The 22,659-nt window shown below is 47.3% G+C and overlaps 1 protein-coding gene across 3 annotated transcripts in view; it reads left to right on the top strand.

The window, feature by feature from the left end:
• Positions 1-2,507: 2,507 nt before the first annotated feature.
• VRK3 (VRK serine/threonine kinase 3) overlaps positions 2,508-22,659 on the top strand; it is a 20,451-nt gene continuing 299 nt past the window's right edge. Inside the window, exons 1-14 of one of the 3 annotated variants that reach the window (XM_066640707.1) lie at positions 2,508-2,689; positions 4,960-5,090; positions 9,426-9,578; positions 10,883-11,029; positions 11,776-11,828; positions 13,235-13,301; positions 14,350-14,431; positions 15,261-15,363; positions 17,316-17,408; positions 17,943-18,075; positions 20,424-20,544; positions 21,112-21,170; positions 22,207-22,355; positions 22,557-22,659. The exon at positions 22,557-22,659 is cut by the window's right edge and continues 299 nt beyond it. In XM_066640707.1, coding sequence (XP_066496804.1) covers positions 2,613-2,689; positions 4,960-5,090; positions 9,426-9,578; positions 10,883-11,029; positions 11,776-11,828; positions 13,235-13,301; positions 14,350-14,431; positions 15,261-15,363; positions 17,316-17,408; positions 17,943-18,075; positions 20,424-20,544; positions 21,112-21,170; positions 22,207-22,355 — 1,368 coding nt within the window. In that variant the 5' untranslated portion in view covers positions 2,508-2,612 and the 3' untranslated portion in view covers positions 22,557-22,659. Of the gene's footprint in view, positions 2,694-4,959; positions 5,091-9,425; positions 9,579-10,882; positions 11,030-11,775; positions 11,829-13,234; positions 13,302-14,349; positions 14,432-15,260; positions 15,364-17,315; positions 17,409-17,942; positions 18,076-20,423; positions 20,545-21,111; positions 21,171-22,206; positions 22,356-22,556 lie in introns of all 3 variants that reach the window. The other 2 variants (XM_066640708.1, XM_066640709.1) reach the window with 2 other exon arrangements.

Below are 22,659 nucleotides of genomic sequence, written 5' to 3'. Positions count from 1 at the left end.
CAAACTAGCCTTCTTGGTTGGTAAGAAGTTCAACAACTCTACTTGTGTGCCTGTTTTTCAAGTCATCTCCATGCCACAGCCAACTTTTTCTTACAGCCCCAATCTTGTCCCAACCCTTTGCTGCATTTTATTCCTAAAGTGCAAACCTACCTCCTGCAAACCTACCTATCTGCTGTCACGTCTAGTGAAAGGAGCATGTGCCTCTCAGGAGGAGTCTTGTATATTCATTCTTCCTCTGTCACAAGGAACCTGTCAGAAGGTACAAAGAGCTCAGTTTAAGGGGCAACGCAAACTCAGCCTGTTCAACCCAAGGATGTGTGTCTGTAAGCTGTGAACACTTGCAAAGAACAAGAGGTATGGCCATTGCCTGGGGATGACAAAATGCTCTGTGAAGCTCTTCCCTACAAAAAGACTAAACGTCAAGAGAATACCCCATGTGAGGCACTGATAGGCACCCAAAACATGCTGGCTAAGAGCCCAATCCTATCCAAGTTTCCAGCAGCAGGGCAACCACAATGCAGCACTGAGGTAAGGGAGCAAATGTTCCCATAACTTGGGGAGGCCTCCAAGGCTGCCTCCCCAACACAGGAAGCAGTGCATACCCTATAGCAGTGATTTTCAAACTTTTTCATCCCTGGGCACACAGGCAAGGCACTAAAATGGTCATGGCACACCGTCAGTTTTGTTGACAATTAACAAGGCACACTGCTGTCAATGGGGGGCCCAAATCCCCCAATGGTCCTGATAAATTATTCTCTCCCAAATACCCTTGGCACACCTGGGCACCATTCATGGCACACCATGGCTGCCCTATAGGCACAGCAGCACTGGCACTAGAAAATTGGATAGGATTGGGCCCTAATACAGTATATCTAAGGGCGCAATCCTAACCCCTATGTCAGTGCTTTCCAGCACTGACGGCGGTGCCAATGGGACATGTGCTGCATCCTGCAGTTGGGTGGTACACATGGAGGCCTCCTCAAAGTAAGGGAAAGCTTGTTCCCTTACTTCAGAGCTGCATTGCCCTGATGTCACTGCTGGAATGCACTGACATAAGGGGTTAGGGCTGCACCCTAAGGCTGTAATTATTCCACATTTACCTGGCAGTAAGCCCACTGACTATAATGGGACTTCTGAGTAGGAAGGCATAGGATTAGGCTCTAAAATGACTTGGAGTCAGTGGGGCTTACTCTCAAGGAAGTAGGGATTGAATTGCAGCCTTAATTGCATTCAATATTTTCTGAATTACAGGTTTTTAATAGGTAAGTGCCTCCTGCTTGCTGGTCATCCCACTCTGCTTAACTTTCAGTGGTCACTGCATGTGAAGGCTTGTGGAGGGGCTTCTGTGGAAATGGAGGGAGAGGAATGTGTCAGTCGATGCCTTCTAAAAAAAGGGGGGGTTAAAAAAAACACCCCAGAAGCTTTTTAAAAAAGTCTTTTCTGGGGAGAAATGTAAGAATGGGAGAAGCACATTCACTCAGTCTCATTAGGGTTGTTTCAGTGGAGCTTTTCTGGAAATAGTATGTTATTGCTTGGAAGTAAATAAGGGTGTTTTAATCCTTTAAATTTTAAGTTTGGGAACTACTGCTTTACGTGTAGGTGTTAAGGGTATGTATGAAAAGATGGGTACAGAGGGGGTGGGTGTGGGAGAGAGAGAACAGATGGTACAGGGGTGAGAGTGTGTGTGTGTGTGTGTGTGTGAGAGAGAGACAGAGAGAGATGGGTACAGGGGTGTGTGTGAGAGTATAGATGGGTACAGGAGTGTGTCTGAGAGTATAGATGGGTACAGGGGTGTGTGAGAGAGTTGTGTGTGAACAGGTGTGGGTGAGACGGGTACAGGGGTGTGTGTGAGGTGTATGTGGGAGAGAGAGTAGATGGGTAATGGGTGTGAGAGTATAGATGGTGTGTGTACAGGTGTGTGAGAGTATAGATGGTACAGAGGTGTATGTGAACGGGTGGGTGGGTGAGAGTAGAGGGGTACAGGTATGGGTGTGAGTACAGGTGTGTGTGAGAGAGTATAGATGGTACAGGGGTGTATGTGTGTGTGAGGTGTGTGTGAACAGGTGGGTGTGAGTACAGGTGTGAGAGGGAGAGTACAGATGGTACAGGGGTGTGTGTGAGGTGTATGTGAACAGGGGTGGGGGAGAGTATAGATGGTGTGTGTGTGTAGAGGGGTACGGGTGTGGGTGTGAGTACAGGTGTGTGAGAGAGTATAGATGGCACGGGAGAGGTGTGTGAGAGGTGTATGTGAACGGGTGGGGTGGGTGAGAGAGAGCAGAGGGGTGCAGGTGTACTGCTCCGTGCGTGTAGTGTGCACGTACGCAGCCCATAGTCCACAGCGGTGTGTGTGCTGCGCAGCCGGGGCGTGTGTCTGGTGCGCATCAGGAGGGAGCGTGAGGGGCGACGGGCCTCCTCGTGGCTGCGAGGCTCCTTCTCCGCCCCGAGAGGCGGGCCGCGGCTCCTGACGCACCTGCCCGAGCGCCTCCTCGGGGCGGCGTCGCTGCCCGGCCCGGCCCGGCCCCCTGAGGGGAGGCCTGGAGCCAGGAGCGGCCGAGGCGGCGGCTGGAGCGACTAGGCCGCGCCGCGCGCTCTCCGTCCCTGAGGGCGCCGGCATGAAGCGCCGCCGCGGCGGAGGAGGACGCGCGGCCGGGGAGGGAGCGGCCCCCAAGATGGCCTGCCCCGGGGCCGGGTGGGTACGAGGGGCGGCCGGGCCGGGGAGGTTCCCCCGAGGGCGCGCGCGAAACGGCGGGCCTCGCAGAGGCGCCCTGCAGGGCCCCCCTGCGCATGCCCAGAGGAGTCCTTAGGCTGCGGCCTAGCCCAAGGGCAGGAAAAGCACTCTGCACGTGCTCAGAGGAGTCAGGCCGCAGTCCAGTTCACGGGCAGGAAAGGCACTTTGCACTTGCTCAGAGGAATGATCCTTGGCTGTAGTCCAGCCTAAATGTAGGAAAGGCAGCCTGCACATGCTCAGAGGAAACCTTAGGCTCAGTCCAACCTATGTGCAGGAAAGGCACTCTGCACATGCTCAGAGGAGTCACCCGTAGGCTGTAGTCCAACCTCTGTTTAGGAAAGGCACTCTGCACATGCTCAGGGGAGTCATCTGTAGGCTGCAGTCCAGCCTCTGTTTAGGAAAGCCACTCTGCACATGCTCAGGGGAGACATCTGTAAGCTGCAGTTCAGCCTATGTGCTGGAAAGGCAGCCTGCACATGCTCAGGGGAGTCATCTGTAGGCTGCAGCCCAGCCTATGTGCAGGAAAGCCACTCTGCGCATGCTCAGAGAAGTCATCTGTAAGCTGCAGTCCAGCCTATGTGCAGGAAAGGCACCCTGCACATGCTCAGAGAAATGATTCTTAGGCTGCAGTCCTATGCACACTTCCCTGAAGCAGATCCTGTGGAACTCAGTGAGACTTGCTTCTGAGGAGACATTCATGGGATTGTGCTGTTGCTGAGAGAGAGGCTGGCTTCCATTTATCTTTAGGATGTGAAATATGTTTCTCCTTCACATGTCCCAGTCCAAAGTGTTAAGGTTACGCCTATATATGTTGTCGTTTTCATCTTACAACAGTAATGCCTTACAACGATAAGACAGCAACAACAACATATATAGGCATAACAAGGGCACTTGAAGAAAAGGTGCTTTGCACATGCTCAGAGAAATAAAGAGTTTCTCAGGCTGCAGCAGTCCTATGCACCTGGGAGCAGATCCTATGGAACTCAGTGGGACTTACTTGTGAGGCTTGTGCAGTCAGTACTGAGAGAGAGGTATGCTTATGTTTATGTTTAGGATGTGAAATGTTTCTCTTTCACATGTCACGCGTGTAACACAGTAAGGGTGCAATCCTAACCCACTTTCCAGCACTGACATAAGGGCAATGCAGCTGCTAGGTAAGGGATCAAACATTCCCTTACTTTGAGGAGGCCTCCATAAGTGCCTCCCAACTGCAGGATGCTGCACATGTCCCATTGGCACAGCTATGCCAGTGTGGGAAAGTTGGTTAGGATTTGGGCCTAATAGCTTTACACCTATAATACCTGGTGCCAGGCCATACAGGGTATCTTAGGGAATGCCAAAGCACTGTGAGACTTCTCGTATCATAGCTCACTCTTTGAACCTTGCTTAGCTGTACACTAGCTCCATCCGGGGACCACGTGTAGTCATTTTAAGTGTATGCAGGTTGAGCATCCCTAATCCAAAATGCTCCAAAATCCATAGCAACCACAGGTTGTCCATATGGGTGGCTGAGGGTGCAATCCTAACCCCTTATGTCAGTGCTTTCCAGCACTGGCATAGTGGTGCCAATGGGACCACTTGTTATCTGGTGTGCTCCCTGGGGCATTTGGTGGGCCGCTGTGAGATCCAGGAAGCTGGACTAGATGGGCCTATGGCCTGATCCAGTGGGGCTGTTCTTATGTTCTTATGGACATGTGCTGCATCCTGCAGTTGGGTGTCACCCATGGAGGCCTCCTCAAAGTAAGGGAAAGTAAGGGAACCCCCCACTGACATAAGGGGTTAGGATTGCACCCTAAGGTAATGACAGCTTTACAATCTGATGGTTCAATGTAAACAAAACTTTGTTTCATGTGCAAAATTATTAAACCTTCAGGCTTCTGTTTATAAGGAAACATAAATAAATTTCATGCTTAGAATTGGATCTCATCCCCAAGATATCTCATGTACAGCATATGCAAATATTCCAAAATTTTTGGTCCCATGCATTTCGGATAAGGGATCCTCAACCTGCAATGGGCTTTCTGATTGTTTTAAGGGTGGGTGATGTAACAAAGCATTTCTTAAAGTAGGTGTGTGTGTTTTACAGCAGTTTTCTCAAAATTTATTGTGGTGTTGGGTATATAGAACAGCTATAATGGTTTACTGATGTAGCTGTCAAATACACAAATTTACAATGTGTTGTCATAGTCGTGTGTTTTCGTCCCCCATTTCTCTTCCACTTGCTTTTCCAGAATAGCCCATTTTTGTACCCAGTGTGGACAGAAGGTCGAGACAACTTTTAAATTCTGCCCCTTTTGCGGGGACAGCCTGCCTGTACAAGAAGAGGAGCCAATGCAGATCACCCCAACTCCTTCAGTGAAAGGTACACACATTTAATCACTTGAGGATCTCTGCACACTTAAGAACATTATCCAACTGAAGGCCAGGTGAAATTTTCTGCAGTTGCAGCTCAATTGCTCTTTTTTAAACATAAAGAAATGTATTGATTGGGAGGAGTGAGGAGTAAATAGGAAGGGGTACACAAATTAGTGATATGCGAAAATCCAGAATAATGATCTCAGTGTTGCCTTTGATCTGGTAGGGCAGAGCTATTCAAACTGGGGTGTTGCAACACCCCAGCCTGACAGCCCTGGCCTCTGCCCCCTTAAGTCCTGACAGCCCTGGCCTCTGCCCCCTTGCTCAGGGGGCTTGCAGGGACTGGGATGTACTCACCAGCCCCTGCAGCAGTCTTTTGGGGGTGCAGGGAGCCCTGCGTGAGCGTCTGCAGGGCTCCTGGACATTCCAAAAGTGAAAGTGGAGTGATTTTGCTCCATCTCCACAAAACCGGAAGTGGTGCGCCATCGCTCCGCTTTCACTTTTAGAAGGCTGGGGAGCCCTGCAGAGGCTGCCCTGCACCCCCGACAGACTGCTGCAGGGCCTGGTGAGTACTTCCCAGTCTCTGCAGTCCCCCTTAGTGACACGATCCTGGGGATCACGTCGCTGCCTTCCCCTGCCCCCGCTGCCTCCCTCCCCTCCCCTCCCCTCCCCTGCAAGGACTTGCTGCAGTCGTCAAACTCCCGGAGAGTTTGAAAACTGCAGTGTTAGGGTTCCATCACCTGCCACCATGTTTTCCAAGCTGTCAACTAGAAATTAGATATTCTGAGCAATTTGAAATGCGGGTGGGATGAAGTGTTATAACAAGGGTTCCAAACTAATGATGAAGGACATGAACGACTGCATCATGCCAGTGTCTTTGGTCCTTGCCCTCTGCCGAGTCCTTCCTGCTGTGATTCAGGGACTGATAAATCCTGGGGCATTCCGTGTATAATTGCTTTTATGCGAATGCCCGAAGTCTACGAGCAAAGGTGGGAGAACTAGAATGTCTGGTGACAAGGGAAAATATTGACATAGTGGGCATAACGGAAACCTGGTGGAATGCGGAGAATCAGTGGGATACCGCAATCCCGGGCTATAAACTCTACAGGAGGGACAGGCAGGGGCGTGTTGGAGGTGGGGTGGCCATTTATGTTAAGGAAGGGATAGAATCCAGCAAAGTAGAGATTGAAGGTGGGTCCGACTCCACCGTAGAATCTCTGTGGGTTAAATTACCAGGCTTGAGCAGCGATGTAATACTGGGGGTGTGCTATCGCCCTCCAGACCAGAAATCTGATGGGGACCTTGAAATGAGGAAACAGATCAGGGAGGTGACAAGGAAGGACAGGGTTGTAATCATGGGGGACTTCAATTATCCTCATATTGACTGGGTCAATTTGTGTTCTGGTCACGATAAGGAAACCGGATTTCTTGACGTGCTAAATGACTGTGGCTTAGATCAGCTAGTCACGGAGCCCACCAGAGGACAGGTGACTCTGGATTTAATTTTGTGCGGTACGCAGGACCTGGTTAGAGATGTAAACGTTACTGAGCCATTGGGGAACAGTGATCATGCTGCGATCCGTTTTGACGTGCACGTTGGGGGAGGAATACCAGGCAAATCTCTAACAAAAACCCTTGACTTCCGACGGGCGGACTTCCCTCAAATGAGGAGGCTGGTTAGAAGGAGGCTGAAAGGGAGGGTAAAAAGAGTCCAGTCTCTCCAGAGTGCATGGAGGCTGCTTAAAACAACAGTAATAGAGGCCCAGCAGAGGTGTATACCGCAAAGAAAGAAGGGTTCCGCTAAATCCAGGAGAGTGCCCGCATGGCTAACCAGCCAAGTTAGAGAGGCTGTGAAGGGCAAGGAAGCTTCCTTCCGTAAATGGAAGTCTTGCCCTAATGAAGAGAATAAAAAGGAACATAAACTGTGGCAAAAGAAATGTAAGAAGGTGATAGGGGAGGCCAAGCGAGACTATGAGGAACGCATGGCCGGCAACATTAAGGGGAATAATAAAAGCTTCTTCAAATATGTTAGAAGCAGGAAACCCGCCAGAGAAGCGGTTGGCCCTCTGGATGGTGAGGGAGGGAAAGGGGAGATAAAAGGAGACTTAGAGATGGCAGAGAAATTAAATGAGTTCTTTGCATCTGTCTTCACGGCAGAAGACCTCGGGCAGATACCGCTGCCCGAACGGCCCCTTCTAACCGAGGAGTTAAGTCAGATAGAGGTTAAAAGAGAAGATGTTTCAGACCTCATTGATAAATTAAAGATCAATAAGTCACCGGGCCCTGATGGCATACACCCAAGGGTTATTAAGGAATTGAAGAATGAAGTTGCAGATCTCTTGACTAAGGTATGCAACTTGTCCCTCAAAACGGCCACAGTGCCAGAAGATTGGAGGATAGCAAATGTCACGCCTATTTTTAAAAAGGGAAAGAGGGGGGACCCAGGAAACTATAGGCCGGTCAGCCTAACATCTATACCGGGTAAGATGGTGGAATGCCTCATCAAAGATAGGATCTCAAAACACATAGACGAACAGGCCTTGCTGAGGGAGAGTCAGCATGGCTTCTGTAAGGGTAAGTCTTGCCTCACAAACCTTATAGAATTCTTTGAAAAGGTCAACAGGCATGTGGATGCGGGAGAACCTGTGGACATTATATATCTGGACTTTCAGAAGGCGTTTGACACGGTCCCTCACCAAAGGTTACTGAAAAAACTCCACAGTCAGGGAATTAGAGGACAGGTCCTCTCATGGATTGAGAACTGGTTGGAGGCCAGGAAGCAGAGAGTGGGTGTCAATGGGCAATTTTCACAATGGAGAGAGGTGAAAAGCGGTGTGCCCCAAGGATCTGTCCTGGGACCGGTGCTTTTCAACCTCTTCATAAATGACCTGGAGACAGGGTTGAGCAGTGAAGTGGCTAAGTTTGCAGATGACACCAAACTTTTCCGAGTGGTAAAGACCAGAAGTGATTGTGAGGAGCTCCAGAAGGATCTCTCCAGACTGGCAGAATGGGCAGCAAAATGGCAGATGCGCTTCAATGTCAGTAAGTGTAAAGTCATGCACATTGGGGCAAAAAATCAAAACTTCACATATAGGCTGATGGGTTCTGAGCTGTCTGTGACAGATCAGGAGAGAGATCTTGGGGTGGTGGTGGACAGGTCGATGAAAGTGTCGACCCAATGTGCGGCGGCAGTGAAGAAGGCCAATTCTATGCTTGGGATCATTAGGAAGGGTATTGAGAACAAAACGGCAAGTATTATAATGCCGTTGTACAAATCTATGGTAAGGCCACACCTGGAGTATTGTGTCCAGTTCTGGTCGCCGCATCTCAAAAAAGACATAGTGGAAATGGAAAAGGTGCAAAAGAGAGCGACTAAGATGATTACGGGGCTGGGGCACCTTCCTTATGAGGAAAGGCTACGGCGTTTGGGCCTCTTCAGCCTAGAAAAGAGACGCTTGAGGGGGGACATGATTGAGACATACAAAATTATGCAGGGGATGGACAGAGTGGATAGGGAGATGCTCTTTACACTCTCACATAATACCAGAACCAGGGGACATCCACTAAAATTGAGTGTTGGGCGGGTTAGGACAGACAAAAGAAAATATTTCTTTACTCAGCGCGTGGTCGGTCTGTGGAACTCCTTGCCACAGGATGTGGTGCTGGCGTCTAGCCTAGACGCCTTTAAAAGGGGATTGGACGAGTTTCTGGAGGAAAAATCCATTATGGGGTACAAGCCATGATGTGTATGCGCAACCTCCTGATTTTAGGAATGGGTTAAGTCAGAATGCCAGATGTAGGGGAGAGCACCAGGATGAGGTCTCTTGTTATCTGGTGTGCTCCCTGGGGCATTTGGTGGGCCGCTGTGAGATACAGGAAGCTGGACTAGATGGGCCTATGGCCTGATCCAGTGGGGCTGTTCTTATGTTCTTATGTTCTTATGAGGATTCCAGGGCTAGTTTCCACAGCTCCCTGGGAAGCCATGGATCACATTTTGGGAACCACTGCTGTAAGCTTTTTCAGGACAGGTGGAAACGACAAGGCTGCATACCTGAGTCTGCTCATCTCCTTTGCCCTCCGCAAAAGCTTCCAAACAGACAGATTGGCTCTGATGTTGTCTTTCCCAAAGGCTAAGTCCAGACTGGACAGGAACAGTATCCTTCACCACCCTCAACCCTCATTCTCATGTGGCAGTGAAACCAGTTAATGTGCTACCGCCTAGAATCTCTGATCCGAACTAAGTAACTGCAACCCAGATAGTGTGATGGGGTGCGTGGGTGGGTCAGAAAATCACACCTTTAAACAGCTTTCAATCTTACTGCATCTCTTTGATCTTGCTCAGAACTATTCCAGAAAGACAAGAATGAGCTGCCCCAAAGTCCTGCCAAAAAAAGGGTCACAGTATTGGTACCAGGCATGGCAACAGCTTCTGCTTCGGTCAAGCATTGCCTCCCTGGGAGGAACACAACAGATACCACATCCCCAAAGGACAAAGGTAAGTGTTTGTGGATGTTGTAAAGATGAGGCCTAGCTTTGAAAACCGAACCTTTATATCCCTCTTGGTAATTTGTTGCCTGGCTGTCAAATTTTCAAGCTGACTCTGACCTGCCTTTTCACTCTGTATACTTCTTGGTTGATGCTCAAAGATATGTCAAGCCCTAACCATTCCTGCTAGCTGGCTTCCAAAAAAATTAGCTTTTCTGGCTGGGACTTAACAGTGTGAAAGAGGCCAAGGCCGTACATAGCTCAGAGGGACTCTTCATGTTTTGTATGTGGATGGTTCCAGGTTTAATCCCTGCTGCCTCCAAGAAGGAGCGGGGAAGAGTCTAGTCTGACATTCTGGGGAGACGCTGCCAAGTCTGTGTAGACAATTCTGTGTGAAGTGATCTGACTCTGTGGAAGATGTATGCTTCCATAATGTCTACATCCTTGTGACAATTCTGTGAGTTTGGTTAGACTGAGAGACAGTGACAAGTCAAAGGCCACAGTGGGAACATCCTAAGTGAGTGAAGATCAGCACACGCCCTTCTCATCCTGGTTCCAGTCCTGGCTCTTTTTTAAAGTACTGTACTCCAGAAAGGAATATCACCTTTTATGCTGGCAGTGCTCATTAGGGCAAATAGAATTCTGAGCATGCAGACAGTCCTTGAGAGTGTTCAAAGCTGTTCATGTTCTGATTATTGTAATAATGACAACCACCATATTGCAGAGGCCGATTGAGAGTGGCTTTCCTAAGGCTTGCAGATGAATTCTCAGCAAAGGTGAGGTTCTTCAAACCAGGGACTTCCTGACCTGTCACTACTTCTCTACCACTATGCTATAAAAGTTCCTTTTGCTTGGATTAACGAGATGGGCAAAGAATGTTTGTTGGATGGCAGCAAAGGATGGGCAAAGGTGCATTGTTGTATCTAAACAGCAATGATGGCTTCACATTTCTGCCACAGAAAGTACCTCTTTGATGAGGAACCTTCAGTTTCAGGGACTGGTTTCTCCCTACAATCACTCCAGGCAAAATAGGCAGGCTTCTTAATGCAGATTGGTGCAGGAACAACAGCAAGGTGATACTGCTGTTCAGTGCTTGAAAATTTGGGTGGAAGACTCAACAAAGCTAGTTCTGGAGTACTGTTCAGCAGGACCATAAGATTTAATCTGGGCTGGTAGCATCTGGTGGGTGGACTAGAAATGTCAGCATGATTTGCATTTTGTTACAGTTGTGGTGGGGCAGAGGTGGTGGAGGAATGATTACCTGCCCGGAGCCCTGTGATTCAGTAGGCACATATCTGTTTTCCTTCTATAAAGCAAAGCTTGGTCCCCGATCTCCCCGAAAGGACAGGCGTGCATCTGTGGGACCTCTCCCAGAAGGTCAGATCTTAACAGACCAGAACAACAAGCAGTGGACTCTTGTGAAACTCCTGAGCCAGAGTGACTGTGGGCTGTTGTACGAAGGTACAGTTTGTGTTTCCATCATGGTGTTCTGTGCCCTACTTCCTCAAGGAGAATCTTCATTAAAATTTAAAAAGTACAATACAAGTAGAGTAGATGTAGAGTAGATGCTTCAGAGCATTTCTGCAGAAGTCATTATTTTAAGTCCCATTTTTTAGTTTTATTTCCATAGCAGCTCACAGTGCCCTATTACTAAAAACAAAAGTGCATTTAAAGTATGCATTTCTGGAGAGGAAGAAGTTTTTTTTTCTCTTCCATTTTCTACACTCAAAATGAGATAAATAGGGTAGAACTTTGATCTGAATTACGATATGGAAATGATCCATATCCTAATGACTTCTTGCCAGGGGATGGCTTTAAATGCCCTTACCATCTGTCTTCAGCTTATAATTATCCTGAATTCCTTTCCACACATTTTGCTAAAACTCCCAGGTTCACATTTGGCCAGAGCTGTAGTGATGACTCATTACACTTTCAGGTATATTGTGACACCAGTGCCATAAAGCCTATATGTTCTCTGGGTGAGCCCTGTTTATTGCAAAACAAACAGACACCCAGATAAAATAAACAGACAAACAGATAAAATAAACCGGGTATGACTGAAATCATGACAATGACATGGAGTTAATGACAATAACTCCAGTTAGTAAGAATCCTGGAACATAGTTTATTTGCTGTGGCATAAACTGCTATTTAGATTCATCTTTTGTGGATCACCTAAGATGTTTCTTTTTTTCATCCTTTCACAGCAAAGTCAACATTTGAAGCTCCCCCTCGTAAGAAGAAATACTCCCTCAAACTAGTGAGTTCAGATCTCAGGTATAGTGTAGAACATCCCAACTGTAGAACTCTCACGTGGCAGGACACAGGTCAGAGTGCAAAGCAGAAGAGGTCTAATAGTATTGAGAATTGATATAGCGCTTGCAGAGCATGCAAAGTGCTTCAGATGTGCTGCCTTGATGTCCTACAGCAAACAAGGAAAATAGGTAAATATAATTCCCTGAGACTGAGAGGGAGTGACTTGCCAAACGCCAGCTACTGAATTCATGGTAGAGGGGGGTGTTTTGAAGCACAGATCTTCTGGAGAGTTCTGATCAACAGTGATGCAAAAAGAGGATGTCGAGCGTAAGCTCAGACATAAACATAGGAAGCAGGGTAGATCATGGGAGCAAGGAGCTCCAACATTCTCCAAGAACAACACAGATGGTAAGCAGGCTGAAGCAAGCCCTGAGGCTTTACCCTGGACCTCTGCTGCTGTATGCCAGGCAGACTAGCCTTGAAGCATGCAAAGGCCCTCTGATCAAAGTAGGATCCTGATTCTTTTCCCTGGTGGTGTTGGATGGGCTCAGCTCATTCCATGCTATGTTGAAACCATTACCCCTGACCTTTGCACTTTGAATTGAATAAGGCTCTGAACTCTCCAGTTATGAGGAGGTGCTGGAGTCCACTTGGCTACAGCAGCTTTCCTGGAGCAAAGCTGAATTTTCAAGGGATATCTTAAAAACATGGAGGTAATCAGGCTGGCTTAAATAACCGATCTTCCTGTTTCCCTTTAAGAACACGTACCTGAAACAAAATCTTTCATCTGATTTTCTTTTCCTTTGAAAAGGTCTTTGTAACCCAAGCACTTGCCCGTATCCTCACAGCAGCAGAAATTAGTTTGTTAGATGATGCTTCCTCTTCTACCCTGTTTCCCATTCTCTGGGACTTGCATGGCAACCACAGTCTACACCAGTGGTTCTCACACATTTAGCACCGGGACCCACTTTTTAGAATGAGAATCTGTCAGGACCCACTGGAAGCGATGTCATGACCAGAAGCGGCATCATCAAGCAGGAACATTTTTAACAATCCTAGGCTGCAATCTTATCCACATTTACCTAGGAGTAAGTCCCATTTCCTATCATTGTTAAAAGGATGTACATAGTAGCTTGTTAAAAGTATAGGCCTGTAACACTTCCCCAAATGCAGTCACATACCATGGTAGCATCAAGTCTAATATATTAAAGATAAAATATTGAAATGTATGGAGACCCACCTGAAATTGGCTCGCGACCCACAGTTTGAGAAACACTGGTCTACACTAAACTTGCAGGCCTTTGTTCAGTTACATTGCAGCACAGTTTCTGTTTTGCTTTCTGAAAATTCACAGTCTGTTCTCAAGAATGGGAGTAGTAAAGAACTACTTCTGTTTCCCCCCCTTCTCAGGATGCCAAAGAAGGAAAACTCTTCAATGAACAGAACTTCTTGCTGCGAGCCGCAAAGAAAGCCACAGGTAATGCTTGATTTGGGTAGTATTGGCAACAAAGTTATGTCTTGGCCTCTGACCTGGAAGAAAGTCTTCCCTAGAAGCATTCCATTACTCCCACCCCTTGACATGAGCTCCAGTCTTGCACTGCATGCAGCTCCAACACAAGTGTGGATTGTCAAGTGTGCCCGGTCCACTTTAAAGAACACTGGGTATTTTTTTTTCTTACATGAGTTAGCCATGCCCACAACATAATAGGATCCTAGGGCAGGAGGTGAAACTTCCCCTTGGAAGAAGAAATACTCCATCAAACTTGTGAGTTCAGATCTCCATCTTAGGTCTCCATCTCCGTCTTGAGCTGTCGGCTTGCCTGAAAAAGCTAAGCAGGATCAGCTGCTTGGATGAGAGACTGAGAGACAGCTCCTGGCATATCCCTGCGGAGGAGTATGGAGGATAACATCTTGAGAACTGGTCTGAACTTGGTTTGCAGCTGCCTGTGAGAGCTTGGAGGGCACAAGGATTGGTGGCCAGAATGTTGGTGGCCAGAATGTTGGCAGCCACTGTGAAGGGAAACTTCTGGAGAAACGGGAGGTTCTGTGAGATTTTCTCATGGAAAAATACTTGTAAAAACCTCATTGACGAATGAGGTTCAACCAGTTCAGGGAGCGAGAGGAACAGATGTCCATGCATCATCAGGGAAGGGGGGCATTATTTGGCATTCCACCTCAGGTGCCAGGAGGTTAATGCCAGTCCTAATGTTATATAGGTAAACAGATGCTCCCATTTTTAAGGAGACACAGGCATCTCCGAATACCTAGAAAGCCAAGTATTAATCATTTGGTTTGGAGAAGAAACATGTGCTAGCAACCTGCCTTATGAATGTTCACATTTGAACAAGGAGTGTGTGAAGATACAGGTCTAAGAGGTAAAACCCTGCTTGGCCTCACGTTTCTCCTAGCAGTGCAGCAAGCAGTTTATGTGGTCAGAAGAGAAGCCTTATGTTTGTAAGGATGCCTCTTCTGTCGCCTTGTATTTCTGGCAACTCCCCCCTCTCACCTTTTGTCTCCCTTCGCAGTGGAGAAGTGGAAGAGACAGTATTCAGTACCATTACTGGGGATTCCCACTTGCATTGGTTTTGGCCTCCATTGTGACTACAGGTGAGGCAGCTGCAGCTATGACCTCCTGTGCATCCTTTCTCCCTTTCGTGTCGTTGAAATTATTTACCCCCCTCTATTCAGTTCTGTCAGAAGACAGCAAACAAGATGCACTTCTGAAGGGGAGAGCACCTACAGCAGGGTGCAGTTGATCTTCCCATATGGGCAGGTTTGCGTGAGAGGAGGCAATCCTTCAAATAGTTCAATAATTTAACGCCCATCTCCTGCTCTTTATCCCACACCATCTTCTCTCTTCTGTCGATCCTAAATTTTCTTCACCTTCACTTCCACTTACTGGGTGAGAAATCCCCTCTTCCTTTGCCCCACTTCCCTCTTCCTGTGGCCTCAGCCCTTTCCTGTATTTTGCTCTGACCTTCCAGATCTTTATCGCCCAGCTGTTCTTTTCTTATTCACCAACTCTGCTTGCCGGGCAGCAAAGTATTCTGTGATGTGAATGGGCATGGATTGCCTGCAGGGTCTTTCTTTCTGTCCTTACCCCTTCCTCCTTGCTGCTTCAAGCCTCCTTCTCCTGCTTCAAGTCTTCTGGTAGTGCTGGGTTTTGTATGCATGAACTTGGGAGGGGGGGGTTGTCAGACTCTAGACAGCCATGGCTGTAGTGATGCAATAAGGGACAGCAGAAAGAAATTGCAGGACTTCACTGCGTGTCCTGGTTACTGTTGGTTTCTGCTGCAAACAGTCCTGAAGCTGAAGGGGAGTTAACTGATGCGAAGATGGAGGGGAAGCAGCCAGAGGTCACCTGTAAGTGGACTGAGGGATAGTCCAGTCTTAAAAGGTGCAGCTAATGTGCAGCGTCCTCTTCTCTGACCGGCAGATTCGTGGTCTTCTCAGATCTGGGTCGCTCCCTTCAGTCAATCTTGGATGATAATGCAAAGAAGTTGACAGAGAAAGCGGCCTTGCAGATCGGCATCAGGCTGGTATGGGATGCTAAGGGGGGAATTTGCTCTGAATTCCTCCCAGCTCTGAAATGCAGGCTATTGCCGTGACTGAAATAAAAGAGAGCCCAAAAGGGACAGCAGAACCCCAAAAGAGCAGGTGCAACTCAATCCTTGATATATGTATAAGGAATTCTGAATGTCAGCACTTCCAATACGAAAGATTCGAGTGGGGCCTCGGCACCCACGGGGGATCTGTTTTCGGACCCGCCTCTCCCCTTCCCCCTGTGGATACCAAAAATCACAGATAATGAAATCCACTGTTTTGGCCCCTTAAACCCACCAAAGCTCACAGATGCCACTCTGTGGGCTTCAGAAGGACCCTTATGGACAAAAAAAATCTACTTCCAGTTTCCCTTGGGAAACTGGAAGTGATGTTTTTATGCCTTTTAAGGCATTCTGAGGCCCAGGGAACCCCCCTGGAGGGCTTCTGGTTTCTGAAGGAAAACCAGTAGTAGAATTTTTTTTGCCTGTAAGGGTCTTTCTGAAGCCTGCAGAGCATGCCGCCTTTGTGGGCTTCAAGAAGCCCTCTAGAGGTGACCGGAACGCAGCTCTGGTGGCCTTCAGAAGGTTCAGGTTGATTCAGGTCTGGCTCAGCATGGGGGCAGGAGACCCACATTGAACCAGATCTGCGGATATAAAATCCGCGGGTAAGCAGGCTCCCCCTATAGTGTCTATCGGTCGAATGACCGTAAACTGTTTATGCAAAGACATACACAGTGTGATGGGTGCCTGGGTAGGACCTCATTTAGGAGATTCTTTCAAGAATGTTCCTTATTTCTGTTAACACGAGACTCTGCTATCATGCAAGGCAAACTTCATACTGTATTAGTCCTTGGGTGTAAAACCCTCTTCAGATAATACATGATGAAGCTTGCCTTGCATACTATAGCAGAGTTTTGTGTTAATATGGATTGTCTCTTTTGGGCTTTCTTTTATCCATGTGGGTGGGGAACCCCACTTTTTTTTGTAGTAGGTCCCTACCAGGCGCATGGAATTATGGGTAATTGCCTTGCTGCTGCTATAAAAGGTGACTCAGAGAAGTTCAGAGTCTTCCTTTTGTTAATGAGAGTTGTCCTTGTCAGAACTAAATTAAATATTACAGTGCAGCAGAATGTAATCTTGTCCTGATGGCAGCTGCAGGAAAGGGTGCTTAGTAACCCTTTCTGTACTAGCCCATTTCCCTCTCCTCCATGGTTAAGATAAATGTGATTCTGGAAGATTACAGCTTGCATTGAGGGAAGGCTGAATGGGAAAGGACTGGCACGAAGAGGTTTAAGCATCTCCTTCCGGTCCTCTGTTGTAGCAAAGCGCTTTCTCCAAAGGTGTTTTGAAGGGGAAAGCAGTCATCAAGCTAATGTTGTACAGGACCATCAAGTTAATGTTGTACATCAAGCTAATGTTGTACAGGGCCAGGCTCCTACGCTAAGTTTGGCCCTCAGGCCTACAGTGAGCGCTGGTTTGCAGTGTCTTGGGTTCTTTGCACATTAGGACTTGGAAAGCTTAGCGTCAAGTGCTGCACAGAGCTGGGTGCTTGTGGGCTTGAGGTTACTTATTCTAAGAAGCAAACAGCAGCTTGTCAGATGGGCCTAGTGCAGTGGTTTCCAAACTTACCGTGGTCACGGTGCCCTGTCGTGGCGGAACCATGCACGAGAATTGCACAAGGTCTCGGCCCAGCCAAGATGGCAGCTCCTGGGAGAGCCAGTACGAAGAGGTCGCTGGGAACATCCCACAGCGCACCTGAGAGTTCAGCACGGCACTCAGTTTGGGAACCACTGGCCTGGTACCTGAATGTCTTAGATGTGTCGCTTCAGGGCGAAGAGGCTGTGGCAGGCATCTCCCTTCTGAGAATGGTCTGGGAGATGTCGCCATGCACTGGGGTGGCCTCAGGAAATGCTGGCCTTGCAATGCTCACCTTCCTCCTTTTCCTTTAGCTGGATGCACTGGAGTACCTCCATGCAAACGAATACACCCATGGGGATGTGACTGCTGAGAATGTATATGTGAATCCAGCTGACCTTACTGAGGTAAGGTGGTGACAGGTACAAAATATGCTCTTGCTACTAAGAAGCGTTCCCACAGAGTCAAAAGATTCTAGCAAGACTGTTCTAACTTCAGAAGGAAAAAGCGAGATGCCTCAAGTGCAGGCAGAAAAGAGTTAAGCCCAACAGGTGGACCAATGGCTTCCTTCTTGGGAATGCTTTACAGATTGTTTCTCCCAAAATTGCTTCTTTTGCTGTAGGTCAGTTTGGGAGAGATGTCTGTCAGGGAGCACGGTGTATTTCCCTCTCTGCTATATTAGGAACCCAGAGCGAGGAATATGCGAGGAGCTGTCTTTACAGTCAGGGTGCGGAAGAGATCTGTGCAGGGCCTGCTGTCGGTGTTGCGCCTGCAGATGCTTCCTTCATTTGAACAAGAGCATCTTCTAGGCTGTGGCTGAGCTATAGATCAGGGCTTTGAGGGACCGGCCCTAACTGGGTATTTCTCAGAGCAGTCTAGGCTGAACAAGAACAGCAGTCCCAAGAACCTGTTCATAACTCTCCTTCTAACCCCCCTCCCAGGTCACCCTGGCCAATTACTGCTTTGCTTTTCGATACTTCCCTGGGGGGAACCATGTACCTCAACGTGAGGGCAGCAGGACTCCTCACGAAGGCACCTTGGAATTCATCAGCCTGGATAGCCATAAAGGAGCTGGTGAGATTTTGTGTCCAGGGGACAGACTGTGTGTTGTTGTTGTGAACCATGGGCTTGACTATCCTGGTCTATGGCTTTTTCCCGGTCCCCTCAATGGTGGTTTCTATCCAGAAGTTGACCTCTCCCTAGCCAGGCAGCTGATCATGAGATTTCTCCCTTATTCCTGTGAATGATGTGCCTGCCACTATTTATCATGAATAATATTTACCATAAACTATATGGTATTTACCATGCCATAATATTTACCATAGTATTTTCCACTGTTTACAATAAACAGAAGTTGGTCAGAAGTTTGCTGAAGAGAAACCTATATAGGAAATTGTGATAATGATGAACAGGCAAAAGAGTGTAAGTGTGCCTTTAAAAATTCCAGTAGGGGCTGGCAATTAATCTTGTGGCCATCTAGCAGATACCAGTTAGATACTTACTTGGTCTGCCTACAGAAAGAGATGTTACCCAGAAATTTAGCAGAGGATACAAAATTTTTTATAACCCCCTGAAGATGCTTTCCACAGCTGAAAGTGAAACGTTGGGACTAGATCCTTCAATGTGTTTCAATCCATGGCTTGAATCCACACTCCACAATCCACACTCCACAATCCACACTCAAAAAACATTTTAAATTATGTTTTAGAAGTAGACCATCTCATTTGCATGGCCTTCAGCTTCTTCTTTTAGTGCACTGTGAACGTGAAGAAATGTTCCCCACTCAGTAGCCAAGACCAGATTCTGCTAGGGCAGGCAGCTTTAATCAGTAGATTAATCAACTAAAGTTTCCATTGATTTATCAGTAGAGCCTGGCTAGAATTGGTAGGGCTGCTGGTTATTCTTTTAGGCTTTTTGGATTTTCATGAGTGACTGTAATAGAGAAAGAAAAATGAAGCCTTAAAAATGGCCTCTCCTTCTAACAGTGGCTTGCACGTATTATCTTGTGCTTCTGTCATAGTTGGAAGAAGGCACTTATATTGATTTTTTGATAATCTGCAAATAAACATAATCAATTAACCAAACAGTTGCTGTTCTACAGTGTGTGTGCACTTGTGTGCTAAATCAATAGAATGAAGGGGGTGACTGAGCTGCTTCACAGCTATGGGCCAGAAACTATACAAAAAATTATACAAATGTAGGTATTTGTATAATCATATATATATGATTATATGGTGGCACTTTAAAAAAATTTATAACTTTGTAAGTATTTGTGCTAGAAAGAATCTGTAAAAAGAATTAGAAAGAAGAAAATCTATATTTTTTATTGTTTTACTGTACTTTTTAAGTTTCCACATGTCCACCATCATTAGTAATACAAAGGGTAATACAATTTTGCAGTTCTCCAGAAGCATTTGCCAATTGATTTACAGTAATTCCTGAAACCACATTATTTTAGCTTTCAAGTCTTCTAACAAACGAGGTTTACTTGCATACACAATTGTTTTCACATGTCCTCATAAAAAAAAATCTAATGGAGTTAAGTCTGGCGAACGTGGGGGCCAGACTGCGGCTTATCATGGGCAGAGCCTGTCTCTTTGAATTTCTTCATCCATTTGGTACTAGAGTTCCTATGAGGTGGTTCTTTACTGTATTCAGTTCTAAACTTTCTTTGTACAGCAACAGTAGATTTCAGTTCAGCCAACCAAAGGACACAGTTTACTTTTTCTTCCGTTGAAGCCATGGGTCATAAGTAAATCTGAAAAGAAGTATTTTTAAAGTTTAGCAAAATTGTTAAAAATATTGTGTTGAAGAAATGCTCAGTAACTTTACTTAAAAACTAGGTACACTAAGCTTTCTAATGCTTTTTACAGATTCTTTCTAGGGCAAATACTTACAAAGTTATACATTTTTTGAAGTGCACACGGACTTTATGGACACCCTGTGTGTGTGTGTGTGTGTGTACACAGTGGGGAAATGAGGCATGCACGAAAGCAGTGACTTCTTCAGTGTTGCACAGCTACATGGCTATGTGAGCTGTTGTGACCAATAAGAGAGCACTAGCCCCATCCATGAGGTCAACTGAGGCAGTCATCTCAGGCAGTAAATTGGCAGGGGCCACACACTACCACCTGCCCATTTCCTTCCACTGCACCTCCTCCCCTTCTAGCCCACCCTTCTTCTTTGTGCTTCCTCTTCCACTCCCTCCCCATCTTCCTTTTCCTGTTCAGGGTGTGGGCAGAGCAGTGGCTGGCGCATCACCATGAAAGGGGAGGCAGCATTTTAATGCTTCCTCAGTTGCCAGGATGTCTTGGGCCAGCCCTGCAGTAAGGCCGTGCCTCCATTTTCTCTGTATGCAGATTGAATCTGGAACTCTGCTCTGACTGTTGCACTAATGCCCGTTTTCTTTTCTGCCCTGTTAGCACCATCTCGCCGGAGTGATCTTGAGTCCTTGGGCTACTGTCTAGTGAAGTGGCTGTGCGGCGTTCTGCCCTGGTCTGGGGAGCAGACAGATCCCTGCGCAGTCATGGAGAAGAAGGAAAGGTGTGAACTGTGCCTGAGAGCTGTCCTGGTTTTTTCCTCTTTAGCTGGAACATATCTCCATTCTAACGAAGTGGAAATGAGGTCTTCCAGTAAAGCTGGGAAGAAATAGAGGGTATTTAAGCCAACATCCATGCAGATGTTCTTCAGCAGGTTGCAGTAGCCTTCAGAATTGGCCATTATCACATGAGCAGCCTGGGTAACAGAGTCAGACTGTGCCTCCTTGTCGCCCCTCCGTCTTGGTCCAGAAGTAGTGATGGAGCACATCTTGCTCCCTGGGAACCACAATCAAGTTTCAGTTCCTAGGTTGGGGGGGAAAAAAAAAAGTTGGCCTTAACTGCACACCTGGTCCCAGAGGAGCCTGACAACACAGCCATCTGGGGCAAATATCATACTTGTCCAGTGGGCAGGACTGACCTAGTCAATGTGTGTCAGTGGGACCGTCACCTCTTTTGGATGGAGTCGTGGGAGGGGGCGAGCAGGGTCTGCGCAAAAGCCTGATCTCAGAAAGATCTGCCTTTCCTCTTGTTTAGGGTTTCATCTCCTTGTGTGGTGTTGCTTCCTTTGCAGGTATAAAGCCGATATATTCAAGAACCCAAGGCTCTCCTCTCACTGGAGAACAGTTCCAGGTACAGACCGATTTGCTCATCATTTGTCACATTTGTATCCCAGCACTTAATTCAGTGTGTTATTCATGGGGAACGAGAGAATTTTTATTTTTATCCTTGCCCCCAACCCTGAGAAGTAAGTTAGGCTAAGTCGACCTTGCGAGTTGCTCAGCACCATCCAGTGAACTTCATGACTGAGTGGAGAATTGAACCCAGATTTCTGCATCCAAATGCCACCACCCCAGCCCCGGCGCCATGCCAGCTGTTCTGCACCTGGGACCTGCTCTGAGGGTGGTTTGGGAATTTTGACTCGATTTTTGTGTGTAATCAAACCTGGGAAGCACCCAAAGAAATTCTTCCCATTTTCCTTTGTGCAGAGATACTTTGTGAACAGAGATATTTCATATGATCGCACACCTTTTCAGCTCCACTTAGTTTAAGCGTGAAACCTTGTGCATTCAGCTTTCCCTCCTGGACTGGAGTTTACGAGGAGCTCCACAAGGTTACTGCGTAGTCCCCATGAAGTGCAGTCCTGCCCACCTCCCTGCCCATGGCTTTCACTCCTCCAGCTTTCCATCCTTGGCTGTCTGAAGGTCTCCTGCTCCTCAGCTGACTCCACTCTTCCTCTCTAGCTGGCCCTCCTGTTGGAACTGCCTCCTAGAAGACTTGCATGGTGCCACCTCAGTTACTTCCCTCACATCCCTCCCCACAATCTACTTTTTCCATAAAACCTTGAGCAGAACTCCTTCATACCTCCCTGTAACTAAACCAGAGTGTGTGTAGCTGATATGTACACATTTCTCCCGTTTAGCATGTCTCTATCGCTCTCCCTTTTCTCTTTTGTCTGGGATTTTAGTCTGTAAAGTCCTCACAGCAAGGACCTGCTCTCCTGTATGCTGCAAAGCACATTGGTGGTGCTGTAGTAATACGGTATTAGTGACGCATGAGCACACAGCTGAGCCGTCAGGCGTGTGTGGTTTCCATCTGGGTCAGCAGGACAGGGAGTCAGTGTGGGATACAGCCATTCTCATTGACGTCCACCGTGACTTTTTGTTAGATGCCCTGAAGAGCTACCTGGAACAGGTGATGTCCTTGGACTATGACGAAAAACCAGATTATGAAGGGCTGCGAACCTTCCTGACCAGGCCTCTTGAGCTGATGGGAGCCTCTGCTTATGACCCTGTGGATCTCAAGGTGGTACCTTAGGTAATACACTGAGAATTGCTGCATATGCAAACTCAGACCTGAAGTAGGTATAATGGCAGCAGACCTAGACGTTGGGATGCGGGTTTGCCGCTAGCTTTGTGCTGTGAGACTTGCTTCATCTTTCCTTTGTGTCCCCAGCAATACAGGAGCTGACTCTCAGGAATAATGAGCTGCAACATGCTTATATCTGTATTTTTGCAGGCTTGAGAAGCTTGGTGGAGATGCTGTGAAAAATCACTCCCAGTGAAAAGCCTTTGCACTGGAGCAGTTGGGAATGCCGTTTCTGCTGTATTTTCTTATGTTT

Source organism: Tiliqua scincoides, chromosome 13 (genome assembly GCF_035046505.1).
Source record: "Tiliqua scincoides isolate rTilSci1 chromosome 13, rTilSci1.hap2, whole genome shotgun sequence".
NCBI classification, from domain to species: Eukaryota; Metazoa; Chordata; class Lepidosauria; order Squamata; family Scincidae; genus Tiliqua; species Tiliqua scincoides.
The sequence above is the reverse complement of the archived record's forward strand: the minus strand, read 5'-3'. Positions and strand labels throughout refer to the sequence as shown.